The 17,195-nt window shown below is 41.2% G+C and overlaps 2 protein-coding genes across 2 annotated transcripts in view; one reads left to right on the forward strand and one right to left on the reverse strand.

Moving 5' to 3' along the window:
* Nucleotides 1-17,195, forward strand: part of dpa (disc proliferation abnormal) — a 19,858-nt gene continuing 2,663 nt past the window's right edge. The window contains exons 1-16 of the mRNA XM_074097845.1: nt 1-307; nt 1,764-1,874; nt 2,432-2,595; nt 5,144-5,311; nt 6,425-6,523; nt 8,166-8,298; nt 9,105-9,347; nt 10,402-10,630; nt 11,183-11,377; nt 12,398-12,574; nt 13,206-13,293; nt 13,947-14,107; nt 14,306-14,429; nt 15,018-15,124; nt 15,366-15,500; nt 15,980-16,190. Coding sequence (XP_073953946.1) covers nt 175-307; nt 1,764-1,874; nt 2,432-2,595; nt 5,144-5,311; nt 6,425-6,523; nt 8,166-8,298; nt 9,105-9,347; nt 10,402-10,630; nt 11,183-11,377; nt 12,398-12,574; nt 13,206-13,293; nt 13,947-14,107; nt 14,306-14,429; nt 15,018-15,124; nt 15,366-15,500; nt 15,980-16,190 — 2,478 coding nt within the window. The 5' untranslated portion in view covers nt 1-174. The remainder of the gene's footprint in view (nt 308-1,763; nt 1,875-2,431; nt 2,596-5,143; nt 5,312-6,424; nt 6,524-8,165; nt 8,299-9,104; nt 9,348-10,401; nt 10,631-11,182; nt 11,378-12,397; nt 12,575-13,205; nt 13,294-13,946; nt 14,108-14,305; nt 14,430-15,017; nt 15,125-15,365; nt 15,501-15,979; nt 16,191-17,195) is intronic.
* On the reverse strand, nt 3,088-4,940 carry LOC141435227 (tripartite motif-containing protein 75-like). The gene is made up of 2 exons (XM_074097878.1): nt 4,608-4,940; nt 3,088-3,451 (listed from the first exon to the last, which is right to left on the reverse strand). Exons 1-2 carry the CDS (start codon nt 4,869-4,871, stop codon nt 3,248-3,250), a joined length of 468 nt encoding a protein of 155 aa, XP_073953979.1. The 5' UTR covers nt 4,872-4,940; the 3' UTR covers nt 3,088-3,247.

Below are 17,195 nucleotides of genomic sequence, written 5' to 3' on the forward strand. Positions count from 1 at the left end.
TTTGACAATTGGACTCGCTGCGTGCGTGCGTTGCGTTCGTTTCGCGCCAAATACGCACCCGGTCCCGGACAGTAAACGTCAAATTTGTTTGTGTTTCATTCAGTGCACAAATTTGTGTAATATTCATTAGCAAAAGTGGATAAATACCAATACGTGGTAGTGAATTGATTTACTATGTCAACTCCATCTAAGCGGCCGTCGTCACGTTCGTCTTCGGAGGCTCCGACCCCTACACGAAGGACTCGATCATCTCAACAGGTTATCATTCCTGAAACTCCCCAACGGGCTTCAGGCACTTCATCTCAAGGTACATTATTCAAGGGTGTGGTAACAATCGTCTCAGTATTTTGCCAGTAGGTTTGACTATACCAAAGGGGGCACTAATTGAAAAATTTTGAAAATATAAAGATAAAGATAAAAATATTTTATTTCCTTAAACATGAGTATTAGTTAAATACAGTTGGTACACATAAAAAAAAAAAAAAAATCCTACATGTTTTACCTTGCGGCATACAAATTGTTTATTGCAGTAAAAGTGCTAATGCAAATAAAAATAAAAGAACTCCAAGTACAACCCTGAATCTACATTACAAAAAACCTATTAAAATGTCAAAGTGATATTAATGTCCATTTCACAAAGAATTATAAGAATTCCATACAATGCTATACTATCCTGAATCTTCAAAACAAAACCTACTTATTAAGATAAATGTCAAAAGTGATATTAATGGCCATTTCATAAAAAAATAAATTGGTATGAAAAATTAGTTAAAATCAAAATTTAAGATTAAAAAATTAAAACATGCATTATTTATTTACAATAATCATTTAAAAATTCATTAACTGAATAATAGCATTTCCCTACGAGCAGTCTAAATAGTTTTTGCTTAAACCCACTTAAGTCACTGTCCTTTATATCTTTCGGAATTACATTATAGATGACAGGGGCCATGCCAAATATAAAATATGCTTATTTTAACTATTCTATTCGATAACATTTTTTTTTTTTTTTATTCGACTGGATGGCAAACAAGCAAGTGGGTCTCCTGATGGTAAGAGATCACCACTGCCCATAGACACTCGCAACACCAGGGGGATTGCAGATGCGTTGCCAACCTAAAGGCCTAAGATGGGATACCTCAAGTGCCAGTAATTTCACCGGCTGTCTTACTCTCCATGCCGAAACACAACAGTGCAAGCACTGCTGCTTCACGGCAGGATTAGCGAGCAAGATGGTGGTAGCAATCCGGGCGGACCTTGCACAAGGTCCTACCACCTGGCAACATAACATCATTTAAAATATGTGTCATTGTGACTTCATTTTGGTAAAAAAAAATCTGTGTCCCGTTTGCTACAGTCCAACCCCTATGTCCTTCTCCGGGTCTCAAACTATCTCAGCACAAATTTGACAAATAAATGAACATATTATTCACATTCTAATATGAGTTAGGACTAGCTGTTCACTTCTTATTATTATTTTTTCTAACCTGTGTAATGAGTCACTGCTGTTATAAATAAATTATTTTCTTTCTTTCTGCCACTCTCAGCAATGAATTTGTTCATCATTATACTGCGGGAACTATGCAATTTTTATGGTCTCAAACTATTTCCATACCAAAATTCATCTGTATTGGTTCCGCAGTGCATGAAAAGGTAGCAACAGTCATGTCAAAGGCACATTTTTGGCATGTCAAAGAAGTTTTAAGTGTTTTGTGGTAAAGCCGTCAAAGTGCATCACTTCCTAAAAATGTGTCATTATACAGATGGGACTCCAGCGACGCCTCGCGGGACTCCAGCCACGCCGCGTCGGACTCCGCGCACGCCGCGCGCGCAGGGCCCGTCCCCGGCCAGGGTTGCTGCATCCAGTCCTCTTGGTGATTAGTATTTTATGGATACAGTTAGGTGGTAAATGTAAAACAGGTTACTGTCAGAAAGAAAGGATAACTTAGGAAATACTCATTCAAATAACAACCTTTTATAACCCGCACTGGAAGAGATAGGTTCACCCTATTAATGTAGGATGGCAGAGAATCATGTAAAGGCTACTAAAAATTCTTAAAAAGGTGAGAAGCAGATTTTGTGGTATAATTTTCATTATGTTTAACCCATCGAGTGACTCAGAGGAGCACCAGGCGCCTAGCAAAGTTTATCCGCAACTGTGAGAGACACTCTCACTGTTTTTTTTTTTTGGTCACTGACAGGTACATTTAGACACATGGTGTGTGTGTAGGTTGCTGGACAGGTTAAATATAAATACAGCCCAACTATGGCCCAAGCCCTCTTATTCTGAAAGGAGGCCTGTGCCCAGCAGTAGCACATAAATAGGCTGGGATGATGATAAATACAGCCAGTTACACCTTTAAGACTTGTAGTAAATTGTGTCTATTCTGTGTTGACCCCAGCTTTTATTTTTTAATTTTTACCATTTCAGGCACAGACTTTGACATGAGCTCTCCACTGAACTATGGCACACCAAGCTCACTCAGCACCCCTCGATCGCTAATGCGAGGAGTCATGACCCCAGCAAGACAGCGGGCTGACCTGAGGGGACACCAGATGGGCCGCAACGTCCCAGCCCCAACACCAACTAGGACGGTAAGACAAACTTTTCACTGACTCAAAGCCATAAAAAACTGTTAATTATTCAAAAAAGTTGAAGTTAATTTTGCCCGAATCTGGTTTTTATTTTAATTAGAAGTAAAACAGTTTTAGTTGTTAAAATAAAAACCAGATGTGTGCAACATTAACATCAACTTTTTTTTTAAGTACTACCAGATCCAACAAACATTGTCCGTCTTATCTTACAGCCTAAAACTCCATTGCAGTAGGGTCAATCAACTTTTAATTGTATGTTATTCTGTTCTGTAACTCATAGTCTTATCAGTGATAACCTAAGTTTTGGTTATGGATAATTTTTTATTTTGGATATCAGATGGTTTTGGCTACGGTTACGCAGCGCCATAACGCGCCAACGAGACTAGAACACTTTTTTTCCCCCACATAAAATAGGTAGAAAAACAATTGTCATTTCCTTAGTGAACATCCTATTTCTACCTAATGATAGAAGAAAAACCCTTATTGTGCTAAATGAGGTATTTATTTTACACAAGAATTTTTTAGGCAAACAATGAACATGGTAATGTACAATGTAAATAAAGATATTTTCATTTTCAATATGGATAGTAACAGGTATTTGAGGCACTCCAAGCAAGGCAGACACTCAAAGCTCTAATAACTCTAAGCTACTCTAATCTTCATCATACATTGTAGCTATCTTTATCTGAAAGTAATTCAGCAATCCCAACAGTGGATATCTCAGCCATTTTACCATGAAATAAAACATTGGCACCAAAATACTTATTTTTAAACAGAATGAAGTTGTTCTTGAGGCATCACTGTCGGCAAGCTTGAACATTTTCCTTAACTCCTCAGTTGATGACGGATCCTCTTTCTGGACAAAAACAATTAAAGAATGTTACTTGAATGAGTTGAGATTTACTTGAAATAGAGTAAGTACCTTTACTCAATTATTTCTTTGTCTTGTAAGTACTTGTACAAGTATGAAATGATTTAGAATTATGCTGTCAAGTACATCCTAGTCAACAACATAAAACTATGACTACTTTCTAGTGCGTGCCTAAATTGCCGTGACATGAAAAAAGGTAAAAAGATAATATTTCATTAATAGACCTCCACACAATAATGTTTGTGTTATTTGTTAACTCTATTCCAGGCCCCGCGAATGAGGGATTAATTTAAAAACAAATAATATTTTTAACGAATTCAATTGATTTTGTAAGGTCGAATATTTGTGTACATTTATGTGGTTGCTATGTGCACTATGCCTGGAAAAGGGTTAATTATACACTATCTTTTTCATCACACTTGCTCGTATAGTGTCGTAACATGCAGGCTACCTTGGTTGCAACCCCCCAAATAAAACCCTCGACCTTAATGTGCTTGTCATGAAACCCGTGGTCGGTAAATGAGTCATTGCCCGTACTAATTTTGTTGTCATGAAGCCCAAGGTCGGTAAATGAGTGTGATACTGCATGGCGTGCTGCAGCGCCTGCAGGAGCGCGGCGCGCGCACGTCGGGTACATGCTGCGGAGGTGGAGGGCGGCGGGGAGTCAGCGGTAGCGGCAATTTTTGAAAAAATATTAGTTTTTCTTTTACAAATTTACAATTTCACTCGCAAATGTGATGAAAAACATTGTATGTCGCACGGGCGGTACTAGAATTACGAACATCGACTCATTAAAGCCTGACAGTCTTTGACTTCGGGCTTCTAATAGACTCTCGTTCGTAATTCCTTATTTACCGCCCTTAAGACACAATGTACTATTACAAAGGTATTGCGGATTCTACCATTTTACGAAATGACCCACCAACCCAACAGTACCGGCTTTAGGAGAGGGCGAGCGGGGCTGCTGCCCGGTGTGCCTGGTACTACACTACAGGGCGCCGCGCGCGCCAGCTCAGTTGAGCGCGCGTTAACTCGCTTGTATCTAAGAGGGCGCCAACAGCGTGACTCCCGGGGCGCCTAAATTGCTAAAATCGGCCCTGCCCACCAACAGAAGTCTTGAGTAAAAACCAATTTGGCTCACCCTTACAAAAGCAATATTACTTGCTCGAGCACGGCACAGTGGGCACACGATAAAATCAGGCTTATCCGTCGAATGCCAGTACTTGTTTATGCATTGCTCGCAAAACATGTGACCACAGGTTAGAGACGCGGGATCAAATACGCCAGAGAGACATATTCGGCAGCTACTCAGCATTGAGGACACCTTGTTCTTTAAACTGGTGCTGGATGCGCGCTCACTATTGGGACAGTAGTTGACTGGTTGCTCAATGTTTGCCTCAGTCATTTTTCTGTGTTATGCACAGGTTAATGGAAACTTTGTAGGCGATTTTGACAGTGACCCCGACAAAGATGATTTTTTATTTGTCAGTGATGACATTAGATTATATTTAGTTGGGTTAGTGAAATTTTATAAGTTTGAAAAAAAGGTTTTAGTTTTATAACTGAACTCTATTATTTCTAGGTTTGCCAGCAGTAAGCAAGCCGTCAGCTAAATCACAGGCTAAATCTTATTGTACTTAAGTCGTTAAAATATTAGACAAGTAAAACTTGTTTCAGGAAGAGCCGTCGACGGCGGAGCTGCCATCGAGCCAGCCTCAGCTGGTGGTGTGGGGCACGGACGTGGCCGTGGCCGAGTGCCGCGAGAAGTTCCTCAAGTTCATCCAGCGGTTCGTGGAGCCCACCGCCCTGACTAACGAGCCTATCTACGAGATTAAACTGGAGGAGGTAAGCTTAAAACTATGAGTGTAAGGACCTCCGCTAAGTCGCGTTGTCGCGAATAATCGCGATTAAGAATTACTGGTGAGTGAGTTGACGCAGGAGTCTAAAAAGAGAATTGTACGGGTGAGGATTGAATGTGAGCCACAAACGGTTGTAATGAAAGGAAAAATGGTTTATAATTATTAGAATCAAGTGTTGGTTTGTGCAAGGCAGATGGTTAAGTATCCCCTAACTTGGTATGTATTGGTTTGTGCGAAGCAGATGGTTAAGTTCCCCCCTAACTTGGTGAGTGTTTGTAAAGTGTAACAACTGAGTAACGAGTAGAAATACTCGTAGTAATATTGAGATATAGATGAAAAGAACATTGCATTTCTATGCAGGTAAGGGGGTTCTTTGGGGAAGGCGGAGGAACCATGGGGCCCTCGGGCCCCGGTCTGATTCTTGCTCATGGCAACAGGTGTACCCGTCTAATGAGAGGCTCCCACCACCATGTGGCTCTCGGGTGCATTTGTGGTGCTAGTAGCGTTACACAGATATCTTAAAGTTAAAGTAATATGCTTGAGCATAATTGTACATCACTATATCTCTTTATTATCATCCATGAGACTTGTCGGACATAAGAATTGACATAATTGCGAACCCAGGCTATCCTACTTTAAGATACAGACATAAAGTTCATATTCGTGCCGACACGCGTGGCGTGCTGGTTTCATGTCATCTAATAGAGCATCGCTGCGTGAGGCGGGTCTCTGCTCTATTAAAACAACACGTCGCCCTAAGAATGATTTTCGGCTGTAACCGAAACTTGTAAAAGAAGCGTGACTGACGTTAGCGCTTTCTTATTTGTGCATATCTCCTTGCGCACTTCTTAAATATCTCGCTCAGCTGTATTGGATTATCTTCTTTCTATCTGTATTATCCATAGATATTCTTCTTTGCTTTAGACAGCGGGAGACATTACTAGCACAAAAAACAAGCAGAGTTCTCTTTATATTCCTGCTATGCACCTTGATGAGGTTAGAAAGACGACTCTGAGTTAGAAAGAATTATTCAAAAAAAAACTATTAGAATATCATATTTCTCCTTACAACAATGTTTAATGATGACTTTACTTTCTAGATCCACACACTGGAAGAGCCATTCCTGGACGTTGATTGCGATCACGTGCGCACCTTCGACGCAAAACTGCACAGGCAGCTCATATGCTATCCTCAAGAGGTAAAATACTATTGCCAATACACTACCGAACAAACTGTGACACATTTTATTCCTACCTTTCTCCCTTAAGAGTAAAACAAATGCAAGCCTATTTTAAAAATCAAATTAACTTCATGAATCGTTTTGACAATCCCTTCTTTGGTTCCTACTTATGCCTGTAGGGATGAACTAAAAAAAAATGATGAAATTAATGTGATTTGACAACGGGATAGACGAGTGGTTAGAGATCCTGACTACAATCATTGTGGTTCTCCTTAAATGAATAAATAAATACAAATCTTGAGGTCGCTGTTTCCACCTCCGGTCGGGGCAGATATTTGCATGGATAAAGCGGAAATTACTCTTTGTTGTTCGCCTAATGCGGTCGCCGAACTTGATTCAAACTACTTCGCCGAACGACCGTCGCCTTTACATTAGTCTGTCCGTCTACTGCGGCGGCCATATTAAGGCGGTGGCAGCTGTCGCTCGCCGGAGGCGGCCGACTACCGTGTTCTTCACACTTTTGCAGTCGCCGCATGCAGCATGCGGCGAACGACAAACTGTAATTTCCGCTTAACCTATCTTATGTCAGTAAGTGAAATGTAATATTTCTTTGAGATTAATAGTGTCTTAACCCGAAATGTTTGCTCTTTGGTCTTGGACGTTGAATATGTATTTCAGACTGTAGAATAGAATAGAATAGAATAGAATACGTTTATTTGTGGAACATAGGTGTACATAATCGATCTTAAAAGCATAACATTCAGGAATCTCTATGTTTTGCCAGTAGGCGTACAAATATTTCTGTTTTCCTTTAACAAGTCATTAACCTAAGTCTAAATACAATTAGTATTCACAGCAGCAATAAAAACAAAATTTTAAAAAATAACCAAGTAAGCGCGTATAATATAAATTATTAATTTTAAATAACTATTTTAGCGAGGATTTTTATTTCATGAATGTCAATAATATTAGCAATGTCTGTCTGGCACAATACATATAAATAAAACTAAAAAATAATGTCATTTAAGAAGCATAAAATTATAAATTCCTGTCATTAAGATATTCATCAATATTATAGTAACATTTTTCAATTAATAAACATTGTATTTCCATAAGTATAAATCCATTGCCTACCTGCATATCTTCCACAGTGGAGCGTGCAAAAATATGTGAGATACGTCAAACTGGCTGGACCTAGAAATAGAGTCATATCAGATATTTAAGCACGCTTTGTTGTGTCAGATATTGGTGCTGGTAAGTTGGTGACTGTACAAGAATGCTTACCATTACTTTGGGACTAGATCAATGAGGGCTATCGCGTATGAATTCGCCGCTAGAGGCGCTAGTGTAGCGTGAGGTCTTCGAAATGTCAAATCTCATAGTTTTTGGGTGAGCTACGCGAGTTTATTTAGAATTAGAATAATTTTGTGAATATTTTGCATTACCTGAAATTAATTATGGCAATTATGCGTTACGGGGCAATGAATGTCTGTGTTTGGAGACAGTTTTGTCTTTCGGAAACTTTTGTCCTCCCTTTTTAATCTAAACTTTGTTTTCGCGCCCGTAATAACAGACTTTGAAAGCCACACTTAAAACCTCACGCAACAGTGGCTCCAGTGCTGTCAATTTTCTCATGATATTTATTTAATTGCTTTGACAGGTGGTGCCAGCATTCGACGCGGCAGTGAACGAGCTGTTCTTCGAGAAGTATCCGGCGGCCGTGCTCGAGCACCAGATACAGGTGCGGCCCTACAACGCGCCTGCGCGGCACATGCGGGACCTCAACCCTGAAGGTACACGATTTAGCTAACTCTTCATAATAATAGTAGATTGTTCAACGAGGGAGGAAGAGTATATATCACACAAGACAAGACTGTTTGTATCGAAATAAAATAAAAAAAGATAATTTTGAGTGTGATATTGGTGTTTTCTCCGAGGTAAACACTGCTTTTCGTTTCCGGAGCTAAAATGGCAAAAACAGTACATTTCGCCATCTGTATGCTTGTTGCTAGTAATTTTGCACGGCTATATATGTCAACTATGCCGACAAAATGGTACAAACAAATTTTTTTAGGATACCTCCCGTAGACGTAAAGTGGATAGGTTTTTTAAACCCATTAGGGGTTTGCTAAGACAATTTTTCGATTCAGTGATTGGTTTGCGAAATATTCAACTTTAAATTGCAAATTTTCATTAAAATCGAGCGTCCCCGCTCCCCCCCCCCCCTCTAAAATCTAAACCGGTGGGTGCAAAAATTTGAAAAATTCAGGATGGTAGTAAGTATATCAAACTTACAAGGAAAACCATAACGGCTAAGTTTGCTTGGGAATTATTAGTAGTTTAAGAGTAAATAGCAGCCTAAGGTATAAAATATGCCTAAACTTGGAAGATTCCGTATAAAATACGAAATCCTTCGAAAAGTATGACTTAATTTTTTCGTAATGGCTACGGAACCCTATTTTGGGCGTGTCCGACACGCTCTTGGCCGGTTTTTGTACTGTGGTAACGTCAAATAAACTTTACGATACTAACGCCATCTAGCAATACGCCGCCTGTCAATTCGCCCTCGTTGATCGGCGTCATCTCCCCTATTCCCCAGACATCGACCAGCTAGTGACGATATCGGGCATGGTGACCCGCACGTCCAACATCGCGCCGGAGATGCGCGAGGCGTTCTTCAAGTGCGCGGTGTGCGGCGCGGCGGCCGCCGCCGAGCTGGAGCGCGGGCGCGTGCCCGAGCCGGCGCACTGCGCGCACTGCAACACCGCGCACGCCTTCCAGCTCATACACAACCGCTCGCACTTCAGCGACAAGCAGCTGGTCAAGCTGCAGGAGGCGCCAGGTCATTATTCCCTCATTCATTATACTCTCAAATTCTCAATTAAGGTTATTTTCCACCGGCGAGCCGAGGCGAGATGACAATTGAAATTTGTATGCCGGCTGGTCGCGGGTTCGAATCTAGTCTCGCACCTCTGAGTTTTTCGGAATTTATGTGTGAAATTACATTTAATTTTAAGCTTTACTTTGAAGAATAATATCGTGAGGAAACCTGCACACGCCGGTGAAGAAATTTAACGGTCTGTGTGAAGTTCTCATTCTGAGAGGAGGCCTGTATCCTGCATTAGGATATATCGTCTGGTGACAAGCAAAAGTCACTAATTACCACCTAAAGTCAAGAGGAATAAACAAACTTATGCATATCATCGTAAGGTTAATAATACACTATTATTTTTGAAGTTATACTTCGGTTTTTTTTAGCATTAGAAAAAAGGTAAGCAATCTTGACGTGTCTTTTTATTGAAAAACACTTTTGAAAAATAAGTCACAGCAAATATGTAACAATAAGCAAGGACATATGATCATTTCCATGCTTTTGGTATCATAAGTAATAGCTGCCGTGGTGATCTAGTGGTTTGACCTATCGCCTCTCAAGCAGAGGGTCGTGGGTTCAAACCGCGGCTCGCACCTCAGTTTTCAAATTCATGTGCGGAATTACATTTGAAATTTACCACGAGCTTTGCGGTGAAGGAAAACATCGTGAGGAAACCTGCACGAACCCGCGAAGCGATTCAATGGTGCGTGCGAAGTTCCCAATCCGCACTGGGCCCGCGTGGGAACTATGGCCCAAGCCCTCTTGTTCTGAGAGGAGGCCTGTGCCCAGCAGTGGGATGTATATAGGCTGGGATGATGATGATGATGATGATGAAGTAATAGCTACTATTTTTTTAAACGTTTTTCAATAAAAAGACTCGTCAAGATAGTTTACCCTTATTCTAATGCTAAAAAAACGAAGTATAGTGACTTTTGCTTGTCGCCCGACGATATATAGAACGAGATGAGGATGCTATCAGTCCATCACAGAAGCCAAAAACTAACCTATAACATTGTGTCCCCAGACGACATGCCAGCGGGCCGCACGCCGGCCACAGTGAACGTGATGGCGCACGGCGCCCTGGTGGAGGCCGTGGGCGCCGGCGAGCGCGTCAGCGTGACGGGCGTGTTCCGCGCGGCGCCCGCCACCGTGCACCCCAGGAAGGCCACTTTACGCGCGCTGCACAAGACCCATATTGATGCGCTGCACTACAGGAAGACGCATCAGGATCGCTTGCTGGAGACCGAAGAGGGGTAAACTCTTACATTCAAGTTGTTTCTATAGGTTCGTTGTCCCCCCATTACTGTAGTCGCTGCCTACTCAATCTTTCTCCATCGGTTTCTGTAGGTTATCTACCAAGTGTTCCTCAACACTGGAAATATTTAGTCGAAATGTCATGCAATTTGTTTGACGTGCCGTAAACGTCAGGGCTTTACCGCATGCTCTCTACCAAATTTCTACTTTGCGTATTTTAAGCAGCGGTGTGGAGAGCATGAAATAAAAAAGGTGCACTGCACATACGGTGCGTCACTGCGATTCCGTACCGTCACCGTTTTTTATGCAGCGGAGTGGTCGCGGCCTTATTCCACAGACAGATAAAATTTATATCTATTCCAAATCCAACACACACTCACAAACTTAGGCATTTATAATAATATCAGGACCACAGAGTACTTTACAAGTAATTACAAGTTACTTACTGACTAAATATGCATGGATCCTTTTAAATCAGTTGTGTGTATGTAATTAATAAATAAATAAAAATGTCGCTAACTAACATCACATAATTAACCTTCCGCCACCAGAAAAGAACACCGCTTCCCCCCGGAACGCGTGGAACTGTTCAAGTCGTTGTCGAAACAGGCCGACTGCTACGAACGCCTCGCGCGCGCCATCGCCCCCTCTATCTACGAGAATCTCGACATCAAGAAAGGCGTGCTGTTGCAGCTCCTTGGCGGGACCAAGAAGAATTTCAACGCTGCTGGACGGACACACTTCAGGTACTTTAAAAGCTAGAGCTTTTACGAGTATCAGTCCTAACCTACTGGTTTAATAAGGTGGAAGTTGGTGAGAAATTAAATCGATATTGTACTAAGATTCAAAGCCTATCGCCGAGTATTTTCTGGGTTTTCTGGGGTTGAGTTTTAGTGTTGGTGTAATTTAGAAAAAAAAGATACATGCGGCAAAATTGTATGACCCCATGTGTAACCTTTTAATTCACATTTCAATTAACGCACACAGGGAAAAAAACACAACAGAACAAAGGTGCAGAGTGAGTTTTTTGACAAGCGAAACATCGCGAGATGGCGTTACTATTGAGAGATCCTTTTGACTTCACAGTCTTGCTTGCGATTGGCTCATTTAGTTATTTTTCTCAAAAATGTCCGTAAAAGTTGACATTATTCTTTACATATCAGAAGGTGAAGTGCATAGTTTATGGTCAGCGAAAAATTAAAAAGGTAAAAAGATTGCAGGCGCGCTAGCTCGACACGACAATAATGAATTAGCGCGCCTGCAATCAGTCACATTTTTTTTTAAAGTTAAAAAGGCCATGGAAATGTTGGTACAAGTCGTATACAGCCAAGTCTAATGGCCGGTATCAGATATTTTGTTGGAACTCCGGACTTTTTCGGTGGAAAAATACACCTGCAGATTATTTTTAATGAAAAAAGGCGGGAAAGCAAAAGAAAAATATTGGAATAAAATTAAATTTTACAACATATTTTGAGAAAAAGTTTATTCTATTTTAGAATTATTCACCATTTTTGAGAAAAGCTTTATATTAGTCTCGGCTGGAATAGCAATTGCTGGCTTCGTATTAGTTAAACGGACTCGCAAGCTCGTCCGTTTATTACGCCATACTCAGCCAGCAATTGCCTACTTCCAGGCCACGACAATAATCTACTATAACCAATCACAAACGCGACGCAAATGTCAAAGTTGCCAAAGCGGCCTCACTATACTAGTGCCAAGTGGACAAAGAAAAGCTAATTTGAAGCTTGTATCTTTCACTGTAACAGATCTGAGATCAACATCCTCCTGTGCGGCGACCCGGGCACCAGCAAGTCGCAGCTGCTGCGTTACGTGCACGCGCTGGTGCCGCGCGCGCAGTACACCTCCGGCCGGGGCTCCAGCGCCGTCGGCCTCACCGCATACGTCACCAAAGACCCCGACACGCGCCAGCTCGTGCTGCAGACGTGAGTACACTACTCGCACACCAGGGATTCATACTGTTTTAGAGCCTCCGCTAAGCCGCGCGGGTGCCTCACGCAGCGCTGCTCTTCAGATGAAGATGACATAAAACAAGCACGCCGCACCCGCGCCTAGTCGTGCACCCTTTAGCACCCTTAGCTCCTAATTCATGGACTGGGATATTTGGCAATAATTCCGATCCGCATTGGCGATCCCTTCAGATAGCGAACCTACTGTGTTAAAAATAAAGTTGTGTTAAATTCTTATGATAGATATCATTTAATAATATTGTAAATCTGTTTAAAAAAAATATACCTTGTTGAGTTTCTTGCCGGATTCTTCTCAACAGAGGCTTTTCCGAACCGGTGGTAGTTTTTTTTTTTACATTCATAAGTGCTTGTTATAGCCTAAATTGAATAAAGATATTTTGACTTGACTTGACTTGAATCAGCATAAACCCGTTCAATAAAAGCCCTCACTAATCATACGCCTGGCTGCATAAAAAGTTTGGCTTTCGATTGAGGATCTCAACTACAAAATTTTTTTGCTTTGAATGACCCCAGGGAAATCACATCGTCATTATGATCATAGTTGTGATCAATTAAGATTACAGATACATTTTCATCTTATTTACAGTGGTGCCTTAGTGCTCGCCGACAACGGTATTTGTTGCATCGACGAGTTTGACAAGATGAATGACTCCACAAGGAGTGTGCTTCATGAGGTAAGGAACACGTTTCACATTCTGCGAACGATTTATAGGTATATCAAATTTCCAGTCAGCAGCTCCAGTGGTTCGGGTTGTGTTTTATCTGTCTGTCACTTAAGGCATTGTTTTATTAATTAAGATATCGATAATAACAGATAGAAATGAGATGTGATGTTTATTTGCAGAGGTCCATTTCAACAAACAATAGTAGATTATTGTCGTGACATGGAAATAGGCAATTGCTGGCTGAGTAAACTAATACGAAGCCAGCAATTGCTATTCCAGCAGAGACTAATATAAAGTTTTTCTCAAAAATGGTGAAGGAAACAAAACGTTCGATTCTGGCTATTGATCAAGTATAGTCGATCGATCGTATGCAAATGTACTGATCATGTAATCAATAGATCGCACATAGTTTCCCCTCCCCAGTAATCGTTATCCAGATAGACAGTGCATAATATTGACCACAAATCTGCTAAAAGATTCGATCTCACTCCATTTAAAATAAGGTACAAAATGAAACTGAATTTGATGAATATATGATTCGCTTTTAAATGAATGTGTAGTAGCGTGCGTTATTTTAATTTTGTAGTAGCGTGTCTAAATCCGCTTTGCCTCAAAATGGTTTAGCAGTAGATCCTGAGTCTAATAAGGTTACCCCTCTGTAGGTAATGGAGCAGCAGACGCTGTCCATAGCGAAGGCCGGCATCATCTGTCAGCTGAACGCGCGGACGTCCATCCTCGCAGCCGCCAACCCCGCAGAGTCGCAGTGGAACAAAAACAAAACCATCGTGGAAAACGTACAGCTGCCACACACTCTTATGTCTAGGTAACACTTTACATTAAAAATGAAAAGAAAGGAATGTGTCAAACGGGTCTTGCAGGCAGACCGATTGAATCCTGTGCACACAAGTTATATTAAACCAACCATCCTAATTATAGTTAAATCAATCCGTTGCCATCTTATACAATTAGGACCAAATTGAAAAATTCCGAGTCCTAGATCAGTGATTTTTGTGTATGGCAGATTTGACCTGATATTCCTCGTTTTGGACCCACAAGACGAGGTGTTCGACCGACGGCTAGCGCAGCATCTTGTATCTCTCTATTACCAGGATGAAACGGAGCCTGAGAACCAGGAAGATGTCTTTGTAAGTTAAAGAAAATGAACTAAAAGAAGTTTCCCGCTCACCCGCGACCTTACGATAGCTAAGCTTATGCAAAATATGCGTAAGGTCGCGGGTGAGCAAGGAAATTCTTTTAGTTCATTGATATGGACCTCCGCAAAGTAACGCCTGATTCAATACATTCTTTGTAAGTTATATAAGGTTTTTTATTATTATTTGGAATATTTTATCAGCTGTTTAGTTTGACTGAACACCCCTGCTAATGTTTTTCATTGGTGTTTTTATTCAAAATGTAGTCACGCCTTTGACGCCAACTTTGAGCATCGCGCAATGAATATTTGTCAACAACAAATCGTTATTGTTTGACAAACCGAGTTGTCGAAGAATTTGTTGTCAGGAGCTAAAACAATCCACTACATATTTGTCCTGAAATAAATAAATAAAATAACCAATCTACTTGTCTGACAAGTGACTTCACAGCTCAGTGCTTAAGTATAAAATCTATGGTGGAATTGTTTCTAAATAGCTCAAAAAAAGTATGTTAATTTGTGGCGTCTATTTAGGGTTTCATGGTTTACTATGTATTTGTCATTGAATGAAGTATATTTTTAGGACATGAGTATAATGCGCGACTACATCACCTTCGCCAAAGAAAACGTGCAACCGACGCTTAGTGAGGCAGCACAGCAACGGCTCATCGACGCCTATGTCGATATGAGGTATTGGGGTTTTGTTAATATTATTCAAAAGTATTTTCTACACTGTAGGTAGAGCGGCCCTTAACCTGTGGTCTTGTCCTAGAGAATCCGCAGACTATAACCAAAATAAAAAATATTTTTATAAATATTGCATGCAAACATTTTATTAATAAAACCAAACATTTTTTAGTAATACGGGGTACGTCTCTGAAAAAGGTTAAAAATTGGAATTCTTCTTAAATATGTAAATGTAATTTTTCAGACGCGTAGGCAGCGGGCGCGGGCAAATCTCGGCGTATCCTAGACAGCTGGAGTCCCTGATCCGTCTCGCGGAGGCGCACGCCCGCGTGCGGCTGTCGCCCGTTGTCGAGGTTATCGACGTGGACGAGGCCTCCAGGTGGGTAAAACAATCATAAGACCCCCTCCCCCGCTCCATTTGTTACTGCTTGTTTATAGATATCTGGCAACCACGCCTTTGCGTTAACCTAATGCAGAGGTTCCCAAACACGATTTCGTCTAACGCTCACTTTGAAAATCAGTTATTTTGTAGCGCCCCCCATTTCTTTTCACCTTAAAAACCTGAAGATTTTTTCTGGGCCCCTTACCGCCCTCCTCTAGGCCTGCAGCGCCCACTAGGGAGCGTTCTCGCCCACTTTGGGAAAGACTAATGGTATAGCAGTTGAATTGAAATTAACGCTGTGGATTTCCGCTGCCGTAACCAATCTAAGAGGCGGCTAACAACACATAAAAAAATTACCGCGTTTTTTGACTCCATCTCAAAACTTGATTTTGTCACTTAGCCGCCATTTAGCTTGAGCACGGCTTGGGCATACAGATAGACTAAGTTCGTACTAAATATTGATTGTCTGTTTCCAGACTCCACCGCGAAGCCCTGAAGCAGTCTGCCACGGACCCGGCGTCAGGTCGCATCGACGTGGGCATCCTGACGACCGGGCTCGGCGCGGCCGCGCGCCGCCGCCGCGCCGACCTCGTGCAGGCGCTGCGCACGTGGGCCCAGCCCCACCCCAAACCGCACACCGTCACGCACTCCAAGTTGTTACAGGAGATAAACGCCGCATCGCAGATTGTGAGTACTATGAACTAACATTACAATGAGGGCTATCGTTTTTTGTCTCACTAGATGGCGCACTGTTGCGTGAGGTTTTTAAGTATGGTTTTGAAAGTCTGTTATTACAGGCGTGAAAACAAAGTTTAGATTAAAATCATATTTAATACACCTTAAAACCGTAACATATAAATATCGAGCACCCCTTTGTTCGGAAAACAGGGAGGACAAAGGTTTCCGAAAGACAAAACTGTCTCAAAACAGACATTCATTGCCCCGGAACGCATATTTGCCATAATTAATTTCAGATATTGCAAAATATTCACAAAATTATTCTAATTATAAATAAACCCGCGTAGCTCATCAAAAAACTATGAGATTTGACATTTCGGAGACCTCACGCTACACTAGCGCCTTTAGTGGAGAATTCATACGCGATAGCCCTCATTGGATTTGCTGATGCTTCACCCGCTATAATGTCAGTTCCAGTTGCAAAATGTGTAATTCCCAAAACGTCCCTTTGTCAAAAAGTCCCATCTCTTTCGCATAATGTCCTGTCTGCGAGACGCCTCTTTAGCAAATAGTCCCGTCTACAAAATTACCACGAATGTAAATACAAAGAAACTAAACCGATATAAACATGATCTAGATCACATCATTATGGCAGAAAACCCTTGTTGACTCTTTTTGACTATTTTTATTTATTGCAAAGCTCCTGAAATCAAATTTCACATTGAATTCAATATTAATCTGGTTATGCTGGATAAATGAAATGATTTTTTCATTGTTACTTCCTAACTTCAGCAGTGGACTTCTTTCGGCTGATGACGATGACTTCCTAACAAATATTATAAATGCGAAAGTAACTTTGTCTGTCTATTACTTCTTTACTCTTAACCAGCAGAACCTATTTAGATGAAATTTGGTGTGGAATTAGTTTGATTGGATAGTTTTAATCTCGGAAAATTGCATAGTTCCCGCGCGATAATGATAAACGAATTCTGCACAGACAGTCGCTGGCAACAG

Source organism: Choristoneura fumiferana, chromosome 14, assembly GCF_025370935.1.
Source record: "Choristoneura fumiferana chromosome 14, NRCan_CFum_1, whole genome shotgun sequence".
Taxonomy (NCBI): domain Eukaryota; kingdom Metazoa; phylum Arthropoda; class Insecta; order Lepidoptera; family Tortricidae; genus Choristoneura; species Choristoneura fumiferana.

What these genes read in the sequence shown, in the direction of transcription:
- LOC141435227 (XM_074097878.1), bottom strand. Translation starts at nt 4,871, where the DNA reads ATGACTGAGGCAAACATTGAGCAACCAGTCAACTACTGTCCCAATAGT. An exon ending in GTAATATTGCTTTTGTAAGG is followed by an intron (nt 3,452 to 4,607) that starts GTGAGCCAAATT and finishes GTTTTTGTCCAG; the next exon opens with AAAGAGGATCCGTCATCAAC.